Below are 18,097 nucleotides of genomic sequence, written 5' to 3'. Positions count from 1 at the left end.
CCATTGAAAAGTACTTCCTAGCAATGAATAGTAACTATTGGCTCTTTAAAACTTAACGGAATTTTCTGTTAATTCCGTTAACATTCATTCAGTGGTTTAGTTATACACGAATTTTAATTCATCCCCTTTCCTAAAAAAGCAACCCTTTTTAATCGTGTGATCAGTCCTTCCAGAAATTTCTGCCTATATTTAACATGTATATGTGCATCTTCCTTTTTTATGCAAAGAGAATTATATCATACCTGCATCTTGCTGCTGGAAAACAACCAGTGTTTTCATCTTTTACAGGCTTATGACAACTTAAGCCTGAGTGATCACTTACTAAGAGCAGTATTAAATCTGCTGAGAAGAGAAGTTTCAGAGCATGGGCGTCATTTACAGCAGTATTTCAACCTGTTTGTAATGTATGCCAATTTAGGTAAGAATTTAAGTTTTCATAATTCTGTTTTAATGTATTAAGTAATGAAATCATTTAAGTCAAATGATGAAATATAACCTGGTCTAAAATAGAAAGTGTTTCATAAAACCTATTATGAAATTTATCTGGAACTTGTTGCTACACTTTTTACCTTGTACTTTATTTATGCATGTGTCTTATCTCTGCTCAGACACAGGTCAGAATCTGTATCTTAATCATATTTTTATCTCCTGAAGCAGTTGTGCTAGACCTGGTTTTTTGAAAATACTGATTCCTAGGCCCCATCCCAAACCAACTGAATAAGAATTCTCAGAACTAACACAAGGAATCCACATTTTCAAAAGGTCCCAGATGATTGTGTAATATTCACCAAGTTTGGGTAAAGGATTTAGTCTGTACTTAAGTTTTGGTTGAAGTAAATGAAATTAAAAGTTGGATAATATAAATATTCACTTAAATTGCCTGTTATTTATGTTAAATTCTAAACCTAAACATTACTGTCATTCCAGGTTTTGTGTGTGTCACTTACTAATCACCAATGATCCATGACCCTTTTAACACAGCAACATTCTACTTTGTATTTGTCTTCTTTTCCCTTACCTCCCCATACTAGAGATACTTGCATATTTGCAGTTGAAAAGAATATTTATTACACAAACAAGGGAAATCTGTACTTCACACTTAGATGTGCCAAATCTTAGGTATTTATAAAAATTCTACTCTGTTCAACTCCCTTTTTCAGGTATTCTCTGTCTAAAAAAGCATTCATCATTTGTCCATAATGTAATCTAAAGTTTCGCTGCTGAAAGCAAATACAGGTCTATAAACTTTAATGCAAAATCCTGAGGACCAATAGGCTTTGGGGTTCAAAACTATTTGGGTTTAAGAAAGGTAAAATAGTGCATATACCATAAATTATGTAACATTCCTGGAGCAGTGTCCAGAACAGCACTTTGTAATCATACACATGAATATTCACATTGAGAGGGGTTGGATGGAAGACTGTAATAGCTCTTGTCAGTTCAGGTCAGATTTTCAAACCAACTTTATGAGTGAACTTGTTTATATTGATGAAAAGAGCTGTTTGAATCTAGGGATTTCAAATAAGGGATTGTGGACTTGTATTTATTATACTTCTTGGAACATGGCAATAAATAAGACTGTTACTTTCTAATGGGGTATAGAAGCAAATTAAAGGGTACTTGCCATAAAATGTTTGTGATGCTAATGGGGAAAATACAAAGTGCTGTGGAAGTACATCAGTAGGGGTACCTGACCAGATTTGGGGAGTGTGTGGGACTTAATGGAGAAATTGATTGTAGGAATTGGTTGAATTTTTCCATCCAGAGTGAACAGCAGGTGCAGAGACTTGAAAGTAAATTCGGCATGGCTCATTGGAGGAAAGGAAAGGTTATCCAGTCTGACTAGAACTGATATAATATGAGGATGGCAGGAGCAGTGAGCAGAATACTCTAATCGTGCTATTCTGTCAAGCCTTGAGAGATTCTGGACTTTATCCTGAGGGCACTGATGAAAGATCATCCTAGCTGCGGTGTGAAATGGATTACAGGGCGAGTAAGACTAGAGGATTTTTTAATCCTAGACCACCTGTTCACAGAAATGTGGCTTATACTGAGAAACTGACAATGAGGGGGATACAAGTAGTCAAATTCTGGTGCTTTTCATTAGATGTAAGGCCAGTAGGATTTGGTGATTGGATATTCGATTTGGTGATTGGATATTCAGGGAAGGGTAACTTGGAAGAGATGTTAAGAATGATGCCCAGAATTCCAGCTTGATAAACTGAGCAGGTAGTAGTGCCATGTACTGAACTGGGGAGACACAGGAAGAACATGGACAGGGAATTTGAGTCTTTGTGACACCCAAATAGATGTGTCCGGTAGAACGGGATCTATTTGGAAATATTTTTGAATCAGCTGAATGAAAATAGCTGGAACTTGAAGCCATTAGAATGGGTTTGGTCATCCAGGGAAGGCATACAGTGTGAGGAGATAGCCTGACATGGGAACTTGGAGGACCATCACTTTTTAAGAGACAGAAGGAGGACTCACAAATAAGAACAAGAAGAGGTAGAAAGAAAATAAGAGAGGAACCCAAGAAAGGGTGAAATGGTTATAATTTGAGAACTATTCCTTAACTTTAAACCAGAAAGAGGGGCAGAAGCCAGGTAAGCATGGATTGAAGAGGGGGAAAACGAGAAATTAGAGGGAGCGAGGTTAGGCTTCTTTCAAGAAGCTTGACTTAGAAGAAAGAAGAAAGGCAATTTATAAAAATTCAGATTTCTCCATTTTTGGCGTTCACCTAAGGTTAAGGATTGCCGTCTAGGCTGGTCCCTGAGACTCCCCAGGCCATAGAAAGTGTCCAGAGGATTGCAATGTCATAGTCGCTGTTTAACCGTTTTAATACTTAACTCCAATTAGATTTTTGCTTCTTTTAATTTTTTTTAATAATTTTTTGTATTAAGTATTATTTCTTAATAATACTCTGAAGGCCAAGTATAAGTAATCTTCTGATCATAAAGGTTGTAGAAAAAATAACTACTTTATTATGAAGCCCTTCTGTCCCAGTTCTTTCATATAATTCTTCCCCTCTCTTCCTCCTTCTCCCTTCTGTACTGTAGGTGTGGCAGAGAAGACACAGCTTCTGAAATTGAGTGTACCTGCTACCTTTATGCTTGTGTCTTTAGACGAAGGTCCAGGTCCTCCAATCAAGTATCAGTATGCTGAATTAGGCAAATTATACTCGGTAGTGTCACAGCTAATCCGCTGTTGCAATGTCTCGTCAAGAATGCAGTCTTCAATCAATGGTAAAGTCAAATACTCCATTCTTTACATTGGTTTTAAAGTACTACTGGCCATAAATAGTACCTCATTAAAAGTGATTCTGAAGTTTCAGTATAAAACAAGAATCTGTGAAAGTCCATGCTTTGGAATATTTTATAATATTTTGAGTCCTGCACATTTTTCACATGCTTAAAAGGGAATCTTTCTATCTAGTTGCTACTGAGGTTGGTATCTTGTTTATGAAGTAGTTTTAAGAACTAACTTTTAAATAAGAAAACACCAGGATTGGTATTTAACTTTTATGTTTTATCATCTTGATATATCTGATCATTATAATGCTTCATATTACTTTCTTTGTACTTGGGAAATGATCTATATTATTATTTTCTTTTAAAAAAAATGATAAAGCTCTTTTCTGTAGTGAAAGCTGGATATTCTTGTGGAGAAGCTGATTAGTTTTTCATTGATGACAAATCTGTATTCTAGGTAACCCTCCTCTTCCCAATCCTTTTGGTGATCCTAATTTATCACAACCTATAATGCCAATTCAGCAGAACGTGGCAGACATTTTATTTGTGAGGACAAGTTACGTGAAGAAAATCATTGAGGACTGCAGCAACTCAGAGGAAACCGTCAAATTGCTTCGTTTTTGCTGCTGGGAGAATCCTCAGTTCTCATCAACTGTCCTCAGTGAACTTCTGTGGCAGGTTAAAGGAAAATATACATTCATATGTCACTATAACTTGTTATTTTATTTTTATTATTTTTATTATATTTTTAAGTATTATTGACTTTACAATTATACTAGTTTTAGGTGTGCAACGTAGTGATTTGATGTTTTTGTACATTACACATTACAAAGGGATCACCACTGTTGCTGCTTTAAATAAGTTCTTCACCATGTTTTTACCTGTTTTTAGGTGGCATATTCCTATACTTACGAACTCCGGCCCTACTTGGATCTGCTTCTGCAGATCTTGCTGATTGAGGACTCCTGGCAGACTCATAGGTAGCTACCCTTTTTTTGTTTCTTGCCCAGTTCTTAGAGTAAGTGAAATTAACAGCACATTTATTTTTTTTAACCTCTTGGAAGTCTAATAAATGTTTTATTGTAAAACTTAAGGATGAGTAAAAAGGTTCCCTCTTCCCTCACAACTTCATTTTTTTTTCCTCTCATTGCCCAAGTTGCATACTTAATATACTAACCTTTTTCTTTGAATTGACGTTTTTTATTTGGAGGAATTTTTTGGTAAATGTTTCTATTTCATCAGTGATGCTCTAGAGTTATTTTAGGATTGGATTACGTCTGTTTTAGAATTACATGAGAGTCCCTTCGGTAAATAAGTATAAGCGGTTCCCAATATTCATAATAGTTAATGATCTGAAAGTCGGTGTGAACACTGAGCAAGTACTAGGTCATTGCTCCCTGGGGATACACAGAGTTAGGTTCGTGCAAGCCTCTGGGAACATTTTTTTTCAACCAATCAAATACATAACCTTTTTAAAACTGTGTTCTGTTTAAAGAAATCTTATTTAATATATATTGAAGAATTTGTTGGGAAACAATTAAGAATTTGTATAGTCGACTGCTTCATCTCTGTCACTATAGCTAAAAAAGAAACCTGAAAACAAGTTCTGTAACAACAAAATGCTTCAAGAGAAATTAAAGTCTTGAGTGTTAGTGTGGATTGCAAATGCCAGAAATCATGAAAGAATATTTTCAAATTATTCACCAAAATTAACAATCATAGATTTCAAACAGTTAATATTATAAAAATTGGATTAAACCAGAAATCAGTTTCCATTAAATACAAAATTTAATAGTTCCAAAACTGTAGCCATTTATTTTGAACACTACCAGTACCATTCTCAATATGATCAAAGGATTTGAAACTTATGAGTCAGTTGAAATGAAATCTTAAGTTTTCACTATTTTCTTTAGAAAATATTGTAAACATGTATAGCTTTAAACCAGTTAGCCATATCTTAGCCCTAATTAGAATAAGTAATAACGCTAAAGGTACATGTGCTGGTTTAAACATGGGAATTTATTTTTTGTGTAATAAGATTGTTGTTATGATTCCCTGGCACCAAGCTTGAAAATAATTTTCTCATAGTGGGCTTTTAGTCATTCAGTAAACTGTGTATTTATGAAGCATCTCCCATGGGCTTCGCACTGTTAGGCATTAAGGAACAAGGGAGGCAAAGATAATATTGATAAAAATGGCATTTGTAAAGCAGTTGATTTGTTATCACTTGAAAAAATTGAAGGTAAAAACAGAAAATACACTGCAGTGTTTCAGATTAAATAGCAGGAAGCCTGTACGTGGTTGATTGTGTGGCCTGAGATGGTTTTAACTTTGCAGAATTACAAAGTTATTTCCAAACAAAATGAATTTTATGAATGCATGTAAATACAAAAAAGACAAAACTTGCCTTTTGATTTGAAACATTCTATTAAGTAAAATATACAGTGTATAAAAGGTTTTTTAAAATTAATGACTATACAGGTAATGTTTCTTTTTTGAGATAAAATTCACTATTTTTTTTAAATTCACTATTTTAACCATTTTGAAATATGTAATTCAGTGACTTTTAGTATATTTAGTGTTGTGCAGCCATTATCACTGTCTTATTCCATTCATTTTCATCACTCTGGAAGGAAAATCCAAACCCAATTAAGCAGTCACTTCCTAGTCCTCCTATCCCCCAGCCCCTGACACCCACTCGTCTGCTTTCTGTCTCTATAGATTTGTCTATCCATGGGCAAAATACCCAGGACTTGGATATTCTGTTCATCTCATATGATCGGAATCATACAATATGTCCTTTTGTATCTGGCTTCTTTTACTTAGCATAGTTTTCAAATGCATCCATGTTAGAGTACATATCTGTAATTCATCCCTCTTCATGACTGAATAATATTCTGTTGTATGGATACATGACATTTTATATATTTGTTCATATGTTGGTGGATGTTTGGGTTGTTTCCACCTTTTGGCTGTTGTGAATAATACTGTTGTGAATATTCATGTACACGTTTTGTATTTTCAAAAAAAAAAACACCTGTTTTCAATTCTCTTTTTATATAGCTCAGAGTAGAATTGCAGGCAGGTAATTTTTAAAATATCTTTTGAAAAATTGGAAGTATCATAACAGGATTTACTGTTTTAACCATTTTTAAGTGTGCAGCGTTGTGTTACCATCACTTCTGTCCATCCCCAGAACTTTTTCATCATCCCAAACTGAAACACTGTACCCATTATTCTTGCTTTCTCTGACTTTTGCCTATTTTGAATACCTCATATAAGTGGAATCATACAATATTTGTCATTTTGGATCAGAAATAAGTTGGTTCTAGGCAGCCATATGACCTTGGGTGCAAGCCTTTTAACCTCTTTTTCTTATGTGTTCAGGTATTAGATCACACAACTACATCAAAGACCTTTATTGAATGGCCCATAGTAAGCACTTAGTAAATGTTAGCTGCTATTTGATTTTAGAAGTTTTAATTTGTGTCGTTCCCTTTCAGAATTCACAATGCACTCAAAGGAATCCCAGATGACCGAGACGGGCTGTTTGACACAATCCAGCGCTCTAAGAATCACTATCAAAAAAGAGCATACCAGTGTATAAAATGTATGGTAGCTCTCTTTAGCAATTGTCCTGTTGCTTACCAAATTCTACAGGTGAGGGTTTTTTCTCTCTGTATGTGTGTGTGTGTGTGTGTGTAATTTTGTAGAAACCTCTGTCTGTGTGTGTGTGTATAATTTTGTAGAAACCTGAATCTGATTTAAGGATTCTGTTTTACAAGAAGAGAATTATGAGAGTTTGGAGTTGTTTCCAATTAACTTTGAAAAACATTGCAAAACCTTTTTACATACATAGCTTTATTTTCTTTTGAAGGGCAATGGAGATCTTAAAAGGAAGTGGACCTGGGCAGTGGAATGGCTTGGAGATGAACTTGAAAGACGACCGTACACTGGCAATCCTCAATACACTTACAACAATTGGTCTCCTCCGGTGCAAAGCAATGAAACATCAAATGGTTATTTCTTGGAGAGATCACATAGTGCTAGGATGACACTTGCAAAAGCTTGTGAACTCTGTCCAGAGGAGGTAAAAAAAGCCACCAGTGTGCAGCAGATAGAAATGGAAGAAAGCAAAGTAATTCTTTACTTTATAGGCCAGTGTTTATGTATTAATGATAATGGGGGAAGAATTATGTGGAGTTTTGTTTGCTTAAATACGTATACTATACGTTGTCTTAACTTAATGAGGGAGTCTTCTTTTAAAGAAATTTTGGGGAGATTGCCTGAATCTAATATTTCTGAGAGAACCCAAATCAGGTTTCTTTCAGTTATTTTATCTATAATAAAATTTGTTAGTGGGTCGGTTTTTTAAAGATTTTATTTCAAACCAAAAAAAAAAAAATTGAATTTGCCTACATAATTCTTTATCTTTAAATATTTAAAATCAGGAGCCAGATGACCAGGATGCCCCAGATGAGCATGAGTCACCTCCACCTGAAGATGCCCCATTATACCCCCACTCACCTGGATCTCAGTATCAGCAGGTATATCAGGCTTAGTTTGTGTTTTTATTCCCTAGAATTTTTATGCTTTATTTATAGGATGGCTAAGTTTTTTGTTGCCACTGTAAAGTAATAGGGGGATAATCTAGGCCAGCTTTGGGAGCATGATCAAAAGAGGAATGGTTGGCATGGGGTCACAGTGTGACATGTTTGAGCTTCCCCTGTGGTGTTTCCTGGTCAAGTATATGCACCCCTCTTATACTTAGTAGATGAAGTTAGTAGAAACTATGATTATTTGTATCAATATAAAATGATAATATTTAGTATAATGGATTAAGATGACATTTCCTGGTAGGCCAAGTCTGCTAGTAGAGACATGAAATATGGCAGTGAAGGAAGACCCTGGATATGGCAATGAAGGAAGAACTGTTTGCTTACATAGCATAACCAAGACTTCAATGACAGTAAAAAATTACTGGAAAAAAGTCAGGGATTTGACAGATCTCCATGAATTTTTTTAGAAGATCAATAACTAAATTTAGATGAAGAAACTTTCTAAATGAGAACCTGTCTTAAGTCCCAGGTGTGACTAATTTCGATCTTTTGTGGCAGTGATTCTGGAACAAGCATTGGAATCCCCTGGTGGGCTGTTGAGGAGGGGATACCCCAGAGTTTCTGATTCAATAGGTCTAGGAGGTGAAAAATCTACTTTTCTAATGAGTTCCCAGGTGATGCTGCTGCTGGTCTAGGAACCATGCTTTCAGAACCATTATTTAAGCATTCATTCTTACAGTTCATAGTAGAGGTAGAAGCATGCTAATTAGAAAATGCATATTCAAGATATTTAATTTTCCTAATAGAAATTACAGAAAGTGAAAGCCTAAAATCTTCTTGGCTTGGCTGGTGGGAATATACAGAAAAATAAGAGTTCAGGGGTTTAAAACGTTAAGGTCCCAAATCCAGCAGAAGAGAAAGCTCATGCTTAATCATGCCTGATTAATCCATTATCGTCAATGTTGTTTTGTTTTCATTAACATCATTCTGTGTTGAGGGTTGTTGCTTATGCAGATCTCATATGATCATTTAGTCAGATTTCTCGTGTAGAAGTTTCAAGGTGCTTAGAGTGAGAATGGATGTGTTCTGGCTCTTTTGTGAATTTTTTCTTTTTTTTTTTTTTTTTTTACCACAAGCAATAATGGGCTGTGTTATCCATTATTTGTCAGACTCAAATGGGAATAATTTGGGGTGCTTAAAATCACCTTGGCCAAAGAATCACACCTACGCTGCTCTTACTTGGGGCTTTGAGGCTGTCTTTTCTGTTTCAAACCAATGTTTTCCATCGTAAGCCCAAGCGTATTTACTCGTTAGGTCCCAGGAATAAAAAGAAATGTTTACATTTCCACAAACTTCAGCCTGTGGTCTTTAAAGTTGAAGTTCAATATGTTAAAAAGTTTTAACATGCAGATCTTGTCTCCCCTCCCAGAATAACCATGTGCATGGACAGCCGTATACAGGCCCAGCGGCACATCACATGAACAACCCTCAGAGAACTGGCCAACGAGCACAAGAAAATTATGAAGGCAGTGAAGAAGTGTCCCCACCTCAGACAAAGGATCAGTGAAATGCACATGATTAACTGGTTCCATCAAGACTGTGCACCCAGGCCTTACAGTCCAACCTTTTTCTGTGTCTGGCTAATATTTAAAACTAGAAAAAACGATTCCTAATCAATATGGAGTGGAAAGTTTATTCACTGTCTTATCTGCAGAAATTTGCTGTCAATATATAACTCGCCTGCAGTGGAAAGTGTATAGTGTTTTGTAATAAATGGCCTGATGCTAATGTGTAAATGGCAAAGGTGTATATAGTATATTAATGTCTGACTGTTAATTCTTAAGCAAGACTTTTTTCTTGATGAGACTCACAGATCTACAAAACCTACAAAAGTTAATTTTCTTGTTACACCCATTGCAGTCTGCAACCAGTGTTGCCTGCCTGATGGCAGTTGGATCAACTCCTTTACAAAAACAAAAAATAAACCAACAGCAACAAACCAGAGCCCATCCATGTCAGCCACACCAATAGTTTCATGTTAATTCTTTGCCACTGGAGTCAGTTTTATTATGAGCAATGTAAGGCTGGTAACCTTTAAATTATTTGGTTGATGTGGAAAATTGGTGATGTAACATTGTTTCTAGATCTTTTTCATTGCCTTTTTATTCTGATGTTAGGTTAATCACTTTGAAGCTATAGTTATGCTGTAACATTTAGCATGGCTTCACACCAGGTTAGTGTAGCCAATGAGGAAAAAATTACCATAATGACAGCAGTTGTCCCAGTGTGACAGCTGTATTGCTCAGAGCTTTTCCTTCTTACACCTAGAATATAAAATATAAAAACAAGGGGAGAAGTGTGATAAACAGGTGGATTTCAGTTACACATATGTTGCTTACATCTTAATGTTTGACAATTCAATCTCTGGGTGGGATAAAGAAACTTTAAGTGTCAGTAATGGGAATTTTAAAAGATTTAAAACAAATATGCAAACATTTGCTATGCCAGGATGCTCGGAGCATAATAGAAGACTGTGTTTGGTGTGCTTGTTTTGTTTCTTTTGTAGAGCTTACTAGGAGAACCTTCTAAAACTTGCCTTCTGCTGGATCCCAGTGAAGCGAAGCGGAAGTCATCAGAAACCCACAGTACTTGGAATACCACTGCACCAAGATGTTTGCTGAGCTGCTGCTCAGTCACAGTTTTACTTGAAAGCAAGAGTTGTCCTAGCTCCTTTTCCATTATTCCAAAAATTTTCATGTTTGAAGCAGGGTCTAATTAAAAAGAAAACTGGTTAATATAATTGAGGTATCAATTATCAGAATAAACATTTAAGATGATAAATTCATCAGTTAATACTGTATTTAAAAGAGAATTGGTAACTTGAATGTGTGTAATTTTTTGGAACCTGTCTAAAAACCAAATACCCCTGCAAACAGATACAGTCCACCCTATTCTATTTAAATATTTTGCTGTTTTATTTTATAGAAATTATTTTGCTGAATTCACAAATAGAATTTGATTTAAGAAGAACTTTTTGTCCTGTGGTGTGTTTTTGGGTTTTTTGTTGTTGTTGTTGTTACTTTTTTGTCTTTTTTTTTTTTTTTAAGGAGTGCATATTAAGGTTAATTCTGTGCATAGCACACCTAGACATGACCCTGAATTCAGGAGTTCAGTCACATTGAGTTTTTGTGCACAGAAAGATTTGACCTTTGGCCCTTGACGGAAGATTTAAGAGAAAAACAGGATGTTGACACTGTAAAAGTTTCCTAACATAATCAATCTTGTACTTTTTGTATGTTTTTTATATACATGTATATTTAATGAGCACAAGCTTGGTTGTATTTTTTACAATTCAGTTAATAGGCAAATGTTTTGTCAAAAAGGCTATAGTTGGAATTGAACAAAGCAGAAACAAAATTGAGAATTTGTTATTTTGTGATTAAAGGGGGCAGGTATTTAAGATAAAGCTTTGGATATCTTATTTGCAGTACTCTGTAGTCAATCTGTGCTTCTAGGTTTTCTGTAATATTAGGAAAATTTGACACCAGATAGAGCCTGTTTTTATCTTAAGTATATTACATATGAGTTTAAGTGTCAGCCAAAGTCATACACACTATCTGCAGTTCCAGTTGGTAACTTTAATTTAGAAGTTCCTCAATTCCAAGTTTCCTTAACAATGAGCAAAAATAGGTTGAATTTATTTGAATTTATTTATCATGAATTATACCATCTAACCATCTGAGGTGATTTGTGTGTGTCCTGGTCCTTAACAAAAGTATGTAATATACCTAATTTAAAAACGAATGACTTCCTAGACATGAAAACTTGACATTTTAAAAGGCTGTGAATTTTTCTCCTTGGAGGGAGATCCCACCTTGGCTGCTTTGAGGGCTTGTGAATCCTTTCCCCCTCCACTTGAGGAAGAGTTGTCTGTGCTGTGATCAGGATCTAGGGAAAGTGAATGGAAAGAGTTAACTTTTGTTTGTTTGTGCAAATTATTTTCTCTATTTAACTCTTAAGCAAGCATTAATGTATAACTGAAAATTTTAAGATGCATGTTATTGTAAGAGCAACATAGCGGTGATTTTGAGGTCTTTTTCTGAACACACATGGCACATTTTAAACTTCAAGTCTTCAAAGTGCCTACAGATTATTTAATTCTCCCTCAACTGATTTCTTGAGCCATATATATTTCTTACTTTAAATGTTTGTTGCAGAATCAGTAGTCTTCCTTTCAGAGAAGTACCCCCGAAAATTCTAAATGGCATGGTTATTTTATAGGAGACAGTAGAATCTGTTAACATAAAGACTGAAGATATTTGCATTGTTAATCTGTGTGAACAAGGGCTTTGCCCTGTTGGACCTAAGTATTTCAGTGCACAACTTGGCAAAAACCATACTGCTGCTGTTTCTAAGCCCTCTACCAACCAAATTTTCATGGTCAGCATTGTCGAGGCAGAAATAAGAACATCCTCATATATGGGATTTTTGTCTTCATTGATTTTTCTCTCAATGATAATTTCCCAGCCTTGTCTTTCAGCTGTTATGTGTACAAATTTAGAATTATGCAAATGTTTTATATTTTTTTCATGATTAACTTTTATTAGTGAATGATAACAATTTTAAGTATTTAACCCTAGTGGTTAAAAAGATGAGGAGCCTTTTTTATTTGAATTACATTTATAAATGAAAGCAAGTCTGTGAATACTCAGATGACTACTCCAAAATAGTTCCATTTTTTCTTATTTTTCCAGCTGGAACTCTTACTTTGCTGAATCTTGTAGTTAATTTTGGTGGATATATCCTGCCTTATTTAGAATTATAACTGGATTTTAAAAAATTGCCTTTTTGTAAGTGCCCAATTTTGGTCTCTAGTTTGAAGGTATTATTACATACTGCCGAGAAAGTAAACACTGCTCCCCCCCCCAAGTTTTTGTGTTACTGATTTAAAAAAAAACATTCAGTACTGGTTTCCTAGTGGGGCTCAACTAAAATTGGTCCTGCGCCTATGTAAGTGTTTAGTGTTTGAAAATAAGGTTTTGGGTGTGGTAAATCACTACGGAAGTGCTAAATGTATTAAGAACTTGCTGCCGATTGTATTTACGATTATTTTAGATTATTTTACGTTTGCAGAAATGTAGCACTTTTCCTCCGAATTTATAGGTCTAAGAAAAAAGGGGGAAAGGTGCACCATGTTTTAAACTTGCAAATGAGTGAAAACATTTTTTTGCATTTTGAAATCCAGATTCCTAAAAGGAAATCTCACCACCCAGATCACATACTTCTCAGCCTTTTACAAGCCAACAGACTGAAGATTGTCCACAGTTCCTAAGATTTAGCACATATACAAAAATAAAACTTTATAAATTAAATTTCGGTTTCCCCTTTTATTTATTAAAATAAGATTTTCTAAATGGAAGGTAAATTAGAGGTGTAATTGACCTGAAGGAAACTTTAAAAGGAAAATGTTTATAAGTAGAGGGATGCAGCCCTTAATTTGTATCTTCACATCTAAGCCTCTCAAACGAGATTGCGGTCTAACTCTTGACAACCCTTCATTCTAAAACCAAGACTGATCAAACACTTGGTTTCAAAGTTCACTTAAATCAGCAATAAAGCAGGTCACATATTTGAGGGGTGTTAATAGAAGTGAAAATTCACTGAATTGTCTAACAAATTCCATTTGCTCTGCTTTCTAATATCTGAAAATGAATTCTGTTGTCATGTTCCAAAGAAGTATGACTTCCATACAAACCTCTTGGTACTTCCCTTAAGTTGGGTTAATGCAAGCATTACTGCTAAAGAAAGAGACATAGCCCTAATTTTCATCAAACTTTGTTTTTTAAAAAGAGAACCAGAAGATGAATAAATCTAGTATTCTGCAGTTTGGAAAACTAGTTGGATTAAGCCGTTTGACTTTGAAGTATTTTTAGACACACGAACACATCTAACAATGAAAATGTATATGGCCACCAATATTTTGAACTGCTTCATTGTAATCTGATGATTTACAGGTAGGTAGAAAATGGATACTATTTCTACCTCGAAGTTTAAAGTTAGGGTGATAGCAAAGGCTTTATTAATAATTCATTTGCTTTAGGACCTAAATTCTCAAGGGAAATGTTCTTAAACTAGACTAAAAACTTTCCTCCACAAGACAAATTACAGACCCACAGAAAAATCAGTTGATTTTTAAAGACAGTCCACTGAAATGTACACAGCTCAAGAGGAAAATGGGAATGCTTTTAGTTGTCATCTGAAAACAGAAGGTCGTCTCATTTTGCTCCATCAGCATTTATCTAAAAAGAAGTTTTTCATTGTGGTGGGCTTTTTTCACGTAAATGACAGTTCAAACACCAACTGCCCAGGCCTCACCTTCCCTTCACCACCTCCTGCCCCAGAGGGAGCCCAGTGGGGGCCACCCTACAAAATTGAAGTCTACTCATTTCCTATTTAATTGTATAGATGTAAAACTAGTCAAAACAGATGCTTTGGACACTGGAATGTTTTTCTGCAAGTCCTCCATGGGCTCACATGAGGATTCGATGTGTATTCTTTGAGTTGCCATCTAGTTCTTCCCCACCCATTAAAACATGGGTGCATCTTTGGAATCCAGAAATAGATAATTTGGGGTCTTAAATCTGGTGCTCTTAAGTGGGACTGAGAAGGAAGTGTTAACATTGTGAAGGCTGGCAATGTCCTACTATGCGTGCCCCATGACTGTCAGCAAGGAAGAGTGTCTTTGGGGCACCAAGGAGATAGAGGTTAACCCTTCGTAATCCTTTTCCCAAAGGTCTCTGTTTAGGATGTGTCCCTGAAGGGTTCTTGATATAAATTAGTGTGTTCTGTTGGGTGAATAGGGAAACAGGTTTTTCAGGCTGAGTGTTTATAAAGTCAAAAATCTAGAAGGTTATTACTACTGAAAATATTAATCAGTAGTACTAGTAGTTAGTTCTTCCAGTCATCTACTTTCAGAATGTCTTAAACATTTAGTATAAATCCTTTCTTAGCAAAATGGGCCTAATGTGGATTCCTACAAGGCTGTGTTAACCATACCGTCCGTCCTTAGGAAGTCTGACTAGGTCAGAGGCTAAGACCATGAATGTATTACACTAAAGAGATTTAAAAGCTAAAGTTACTGAGTCACATGTAAATACCAAGCTCTTGGGTTGTAGTTCGCCTTCTCTATTGCCCCAAGGTTGAGATTTTTAATTAAAAGCCAAAAACCAAAAATTGAGATTTGCAGGCTTCCCAGGTGGCTCAGTGGTAAAAGAATCCTCCTGCCAATGTAGGGGACATGGAGTTGATCCCTGGTCCAGGAAGATTCCACATGCCTGGAGACAAAAAAGTCCATGCACCACAACTACTGAACTTGTACTCTAGAGCCCATACTCCTCAACAAGAGAAGCCACCACAATGAGAGACCCACACACCACAACTAGAGAGTAGCCCCCACTCACTGCAACTAGAACAAAGCCCTCGGAGCAACAGAGACTCAGCATAGCCAAATCAATTTTTTTACAAAAAGCTTCAGATTTGCAGTCAAGTATGAACAGATTTGCCTTTCTAATTTACTGAAGCTTGGATTAGTTAACTGTGACTAGTAATGTAAGTGGTAGATAAATCGGATGTTGGGTTTTTGTTTAGCACTTACCCACTCAGCATCAGACACTTGAAGTAGGCTTCTTAGACTGAGATTAGCAGACACTCCATTCTTACTGGGAAAAGCTTCCAATATACAGTTTTGCAAGGAGTGCCCGAGTAGAATGTAGTGAGTGTTGAAAAAACCTTACACTTGGATAAACCTTACATTTGATAAACAAGAAATGGCTATAGGATGTCCCTCTTATTGTGTTTTTGTCTTTAGAAAAGCATGGTGCCAAGTAACCAAAAGCAGCACTTAACATTTTCAGACACTTTTCTGCAGTGATAATTTATCAATATGCAATTCACATTTACGTTTGTAATTGCTATTCCTCTGTGACAAAGTGTGACAGGCAATAGTCATTACAAAACCAGTTTGAAGCTGAAAAGACTAATAGTTTATATCGTAGAGAAGCTGGTTTAACTCTAGAATGTTTAACACTTTAAACACATTTAAACACTTTCTTTAAAGTCAAGAATGAACTGAAAATGTAATGCTAGAACCAAAGGAAGACGTACATGTTATACCTGAATCTCAATACTCAAGTTCAGTGTTAACGTTGGAGTGAAGTGAAAGTCACTCAGTCGTGTCCGACTCTTTGCGACCCCATGGACTATACAGTCCATGGAATTCTCCAGGCCAGAATACTGGAGTGGGTACCCTTTCTCTTCTCCAGGGGATCTTCCCAACCCAGGGATTGAACCCAGGTTGCCCACATTGCAGCTCGATTCTCTACCAGCTGAGCCACAAGGGAAAACAAGGTTGGTTTGAAAGCAGGTGTTAAAATTTGGCCTTCTAAATTTGGCTAGTGACTAAGGGGAAAAAAAGTAAGGTTTTTTGGTGTATTCTGAATTTGTTTATGGATGTATTAAATCTGAAACACAGTGTTACATTTTGAGCCTAGGTTAAAAGGAAATACAGCTGCCTAAAATAATATCCCATATTTTAAATTATGCTTTACATCAACTGCAGTAGTCCTTTGCCATGTGTTTAGTGTGAGCTCTCAATGAGGAACAGCATTAGTTAAGAATTTGACATGAGGTTACAACTTTGAAAAGTGAAATACGCCTTTTACTTTTTTTCTTGGTTCTGATTTGAAAATAAGTACATTTGAATGGCAAGTCACCCCAGTATTCTTGCCTGGGAAATTCTATGGGCAGTGGAGCCTGGCGGGTTACCATCCATGGGGTCACAAAGAGTCGGACACAACTAAGCGTGCACACACATTCTGAAAAGCTATACTCACATTTCTGGTAACTCAGATGAGGGGGTTTCTTGTAGCCAATTCTTGGGATGCGAAGATGCTAACATGCCCTTCAAGAAACATAGACCCCTGGGGAAAAGAAAATGACACCTCATATTTCCAAGGGACAGTAGGATGTACCCTGCCCTAGTACCACTCTCAGCCATTTCCTCTGCCCTAAAGTATGGATGCCACAGACCCCAGTAATGACTTCAATCTCACACCAAACAGAAGAGGTGGTCTATGCGCTGTGTTCTTGCCCACTCAAATAGCAATGCCCAGAACAAGGCAGCCTGACTTTCTGTGTGGTTCTCAAGTTGGATCTCAACTATAAACATTCTCCTCTGTGAAAAAATAAAACGCTTTTTTAAAAAGCTTGTTTATTCATATTAAACCCAACCATGGAGATTTTGATTTAAAGACTCACCTCCTTATAACCCTTTCGGAAATAGTCTGAATTTAAAGTGCACCTGGAAAAAAAATAATACAGTGCACCTGGGTAGCTGTAGGGCAGGGACTTTTCTCATGTGCATTTCAGTCTGGTCTTTGTTAAAAGGAGTTTTCATCAGAAGTTAATTTTGCTGTAACAGTCACTCTGAAGAAGTACCTAGTACTGCAAACAGGTTGTGGGCCCTGAAGAAATAAATGAATATAAAGAAAGGAGGTGAGGGGGCTTATCAGAGCAAATGGAAGCACGAGTGCTGCATGTCAAGCACACTTCTCACTCTAAGGCAAACTCCGGATAATGCGTTCAATTGCATCGTCTTGCATTGCTCTCTTGGGCTTCCCAGGTGGTGCTAGTGGTAAAGAACCTGCCTGGCCAGTGAAGGAGACAATAGACACGGGTTCGATCCCAGGGGAAGATCCCCTGGAGAAGGGCATGGCTACCCACTCAAGTATTCTTGCCTGAGAAATCCCATGTACAGAGGAGTCTAGCAGGCCACAGTCCATGGGGTCGCAAACAGCTGGACATGACTTAGCAACTAAACAATAACAATAGTTGCTCCCTTGATTTGAATATGGGGATTGGGTCCCAAGTGCATCCCTCATAAGCTCTGGTCTCTGGTCATCAAGCGCAGTCATTAATCCTGAGTGTAAAGTCATTTGCGTTCGCTCCAGAGAAGTGCTAGGGTCAGCATGTCCTTGCTGGGGGTTTTCAGATGCACTTGCTTGTGTCTTTTATAAGAAAAGCCAGTTTTCTTTATAGTCATTGCAACCTTCAAGTTTAAAGAAAGGCGATCAGTCAAACCTTTCAGTTTTGAATTAAAATCAAAAAACTAAGTTTAGAATTCCTGTAAATAAAATCCTATGTTGAGCTTGGTTACCTGGATAGGGGGACACAGCCCAAAGTGGTTTGTTTACATTGTTGGCTTTTGAGTTGCTTGTTCGTATTTACTTT

The 18,097-nt window shown here is 36.4% G+C and overlaps 1 protein-coding gene across 6 annotated transcripts in view; it reads left to right on the top strand.

Annotated features, from left to right (window-relative positions):
* USP9X (ubiquitin specific peptidase 9 X-linked) overlaps nt 1-10,840 on the top strand; it is a 139,298-nt gene extending 128,458 nt beyond the window's left edge. For 3 of the 6 annotated variants that reach the window (XM_081564465.1, XM_081564464.1, XM_081564463.1), the window contains exons 38-45: nt 289-418; nt 3,060-3,245; nt 3,709-3,929; nt 4,143-4,231; nt 6,755-6,911; nt 7,129-7,389; nt 7,703-7,798; nt 9,240-10,840. In XM_081564465.1, coding sequence (XP_081420591.1) covers nt 289-418; nt 3,060-3,245; nt 3,709-3,929; nt 4,143-4,231; nt 6,755-6,911; nt 7,129-7,389; nt 7,703-7,798; nt 9,240-9,377 — 1,278 coding nt within the window. In that variant the 3' untranslated portion in view covers nt 9,378-10,840. The remainder of the gene's footprint in view (nt 1-288; nt 419-3,059; nt 3,246-3,708; nt 3,930-4,142; nt 4,232-6,754; nt 6,912-7,128; nt 7,390-7,702; nt 7,799-9,239) is intronic. The other 3 variants (XM_081564468.1, XM_081564467.1, XM_081564466.1) reach the window with 1 other exon arrangement.
* Nucleotides 10,841-18,097: the final 7,257 nt, after the last annotated feature.

Source organism: Giraffa tippelskirchi, chromosome X, assembly GCF_054371585.1.
Source record: "Giraffa tippelskirchi isolate mGirTip1 chromosome X, T2T-mGirTip1v1.2.pri, whole genome shotgun sequence".
NCBI classification, from domain to species: Eukaryota; Metazoa; Chordata; class Mammalia; order Artiodactyla; family Giraffidae; genus Giraffa; species Giraffa tippelskirchi.
Note: the sequence above shows the minus strand (reverse complement) of the source record. Positions and strands in the feature narration are given on the sequence as shown.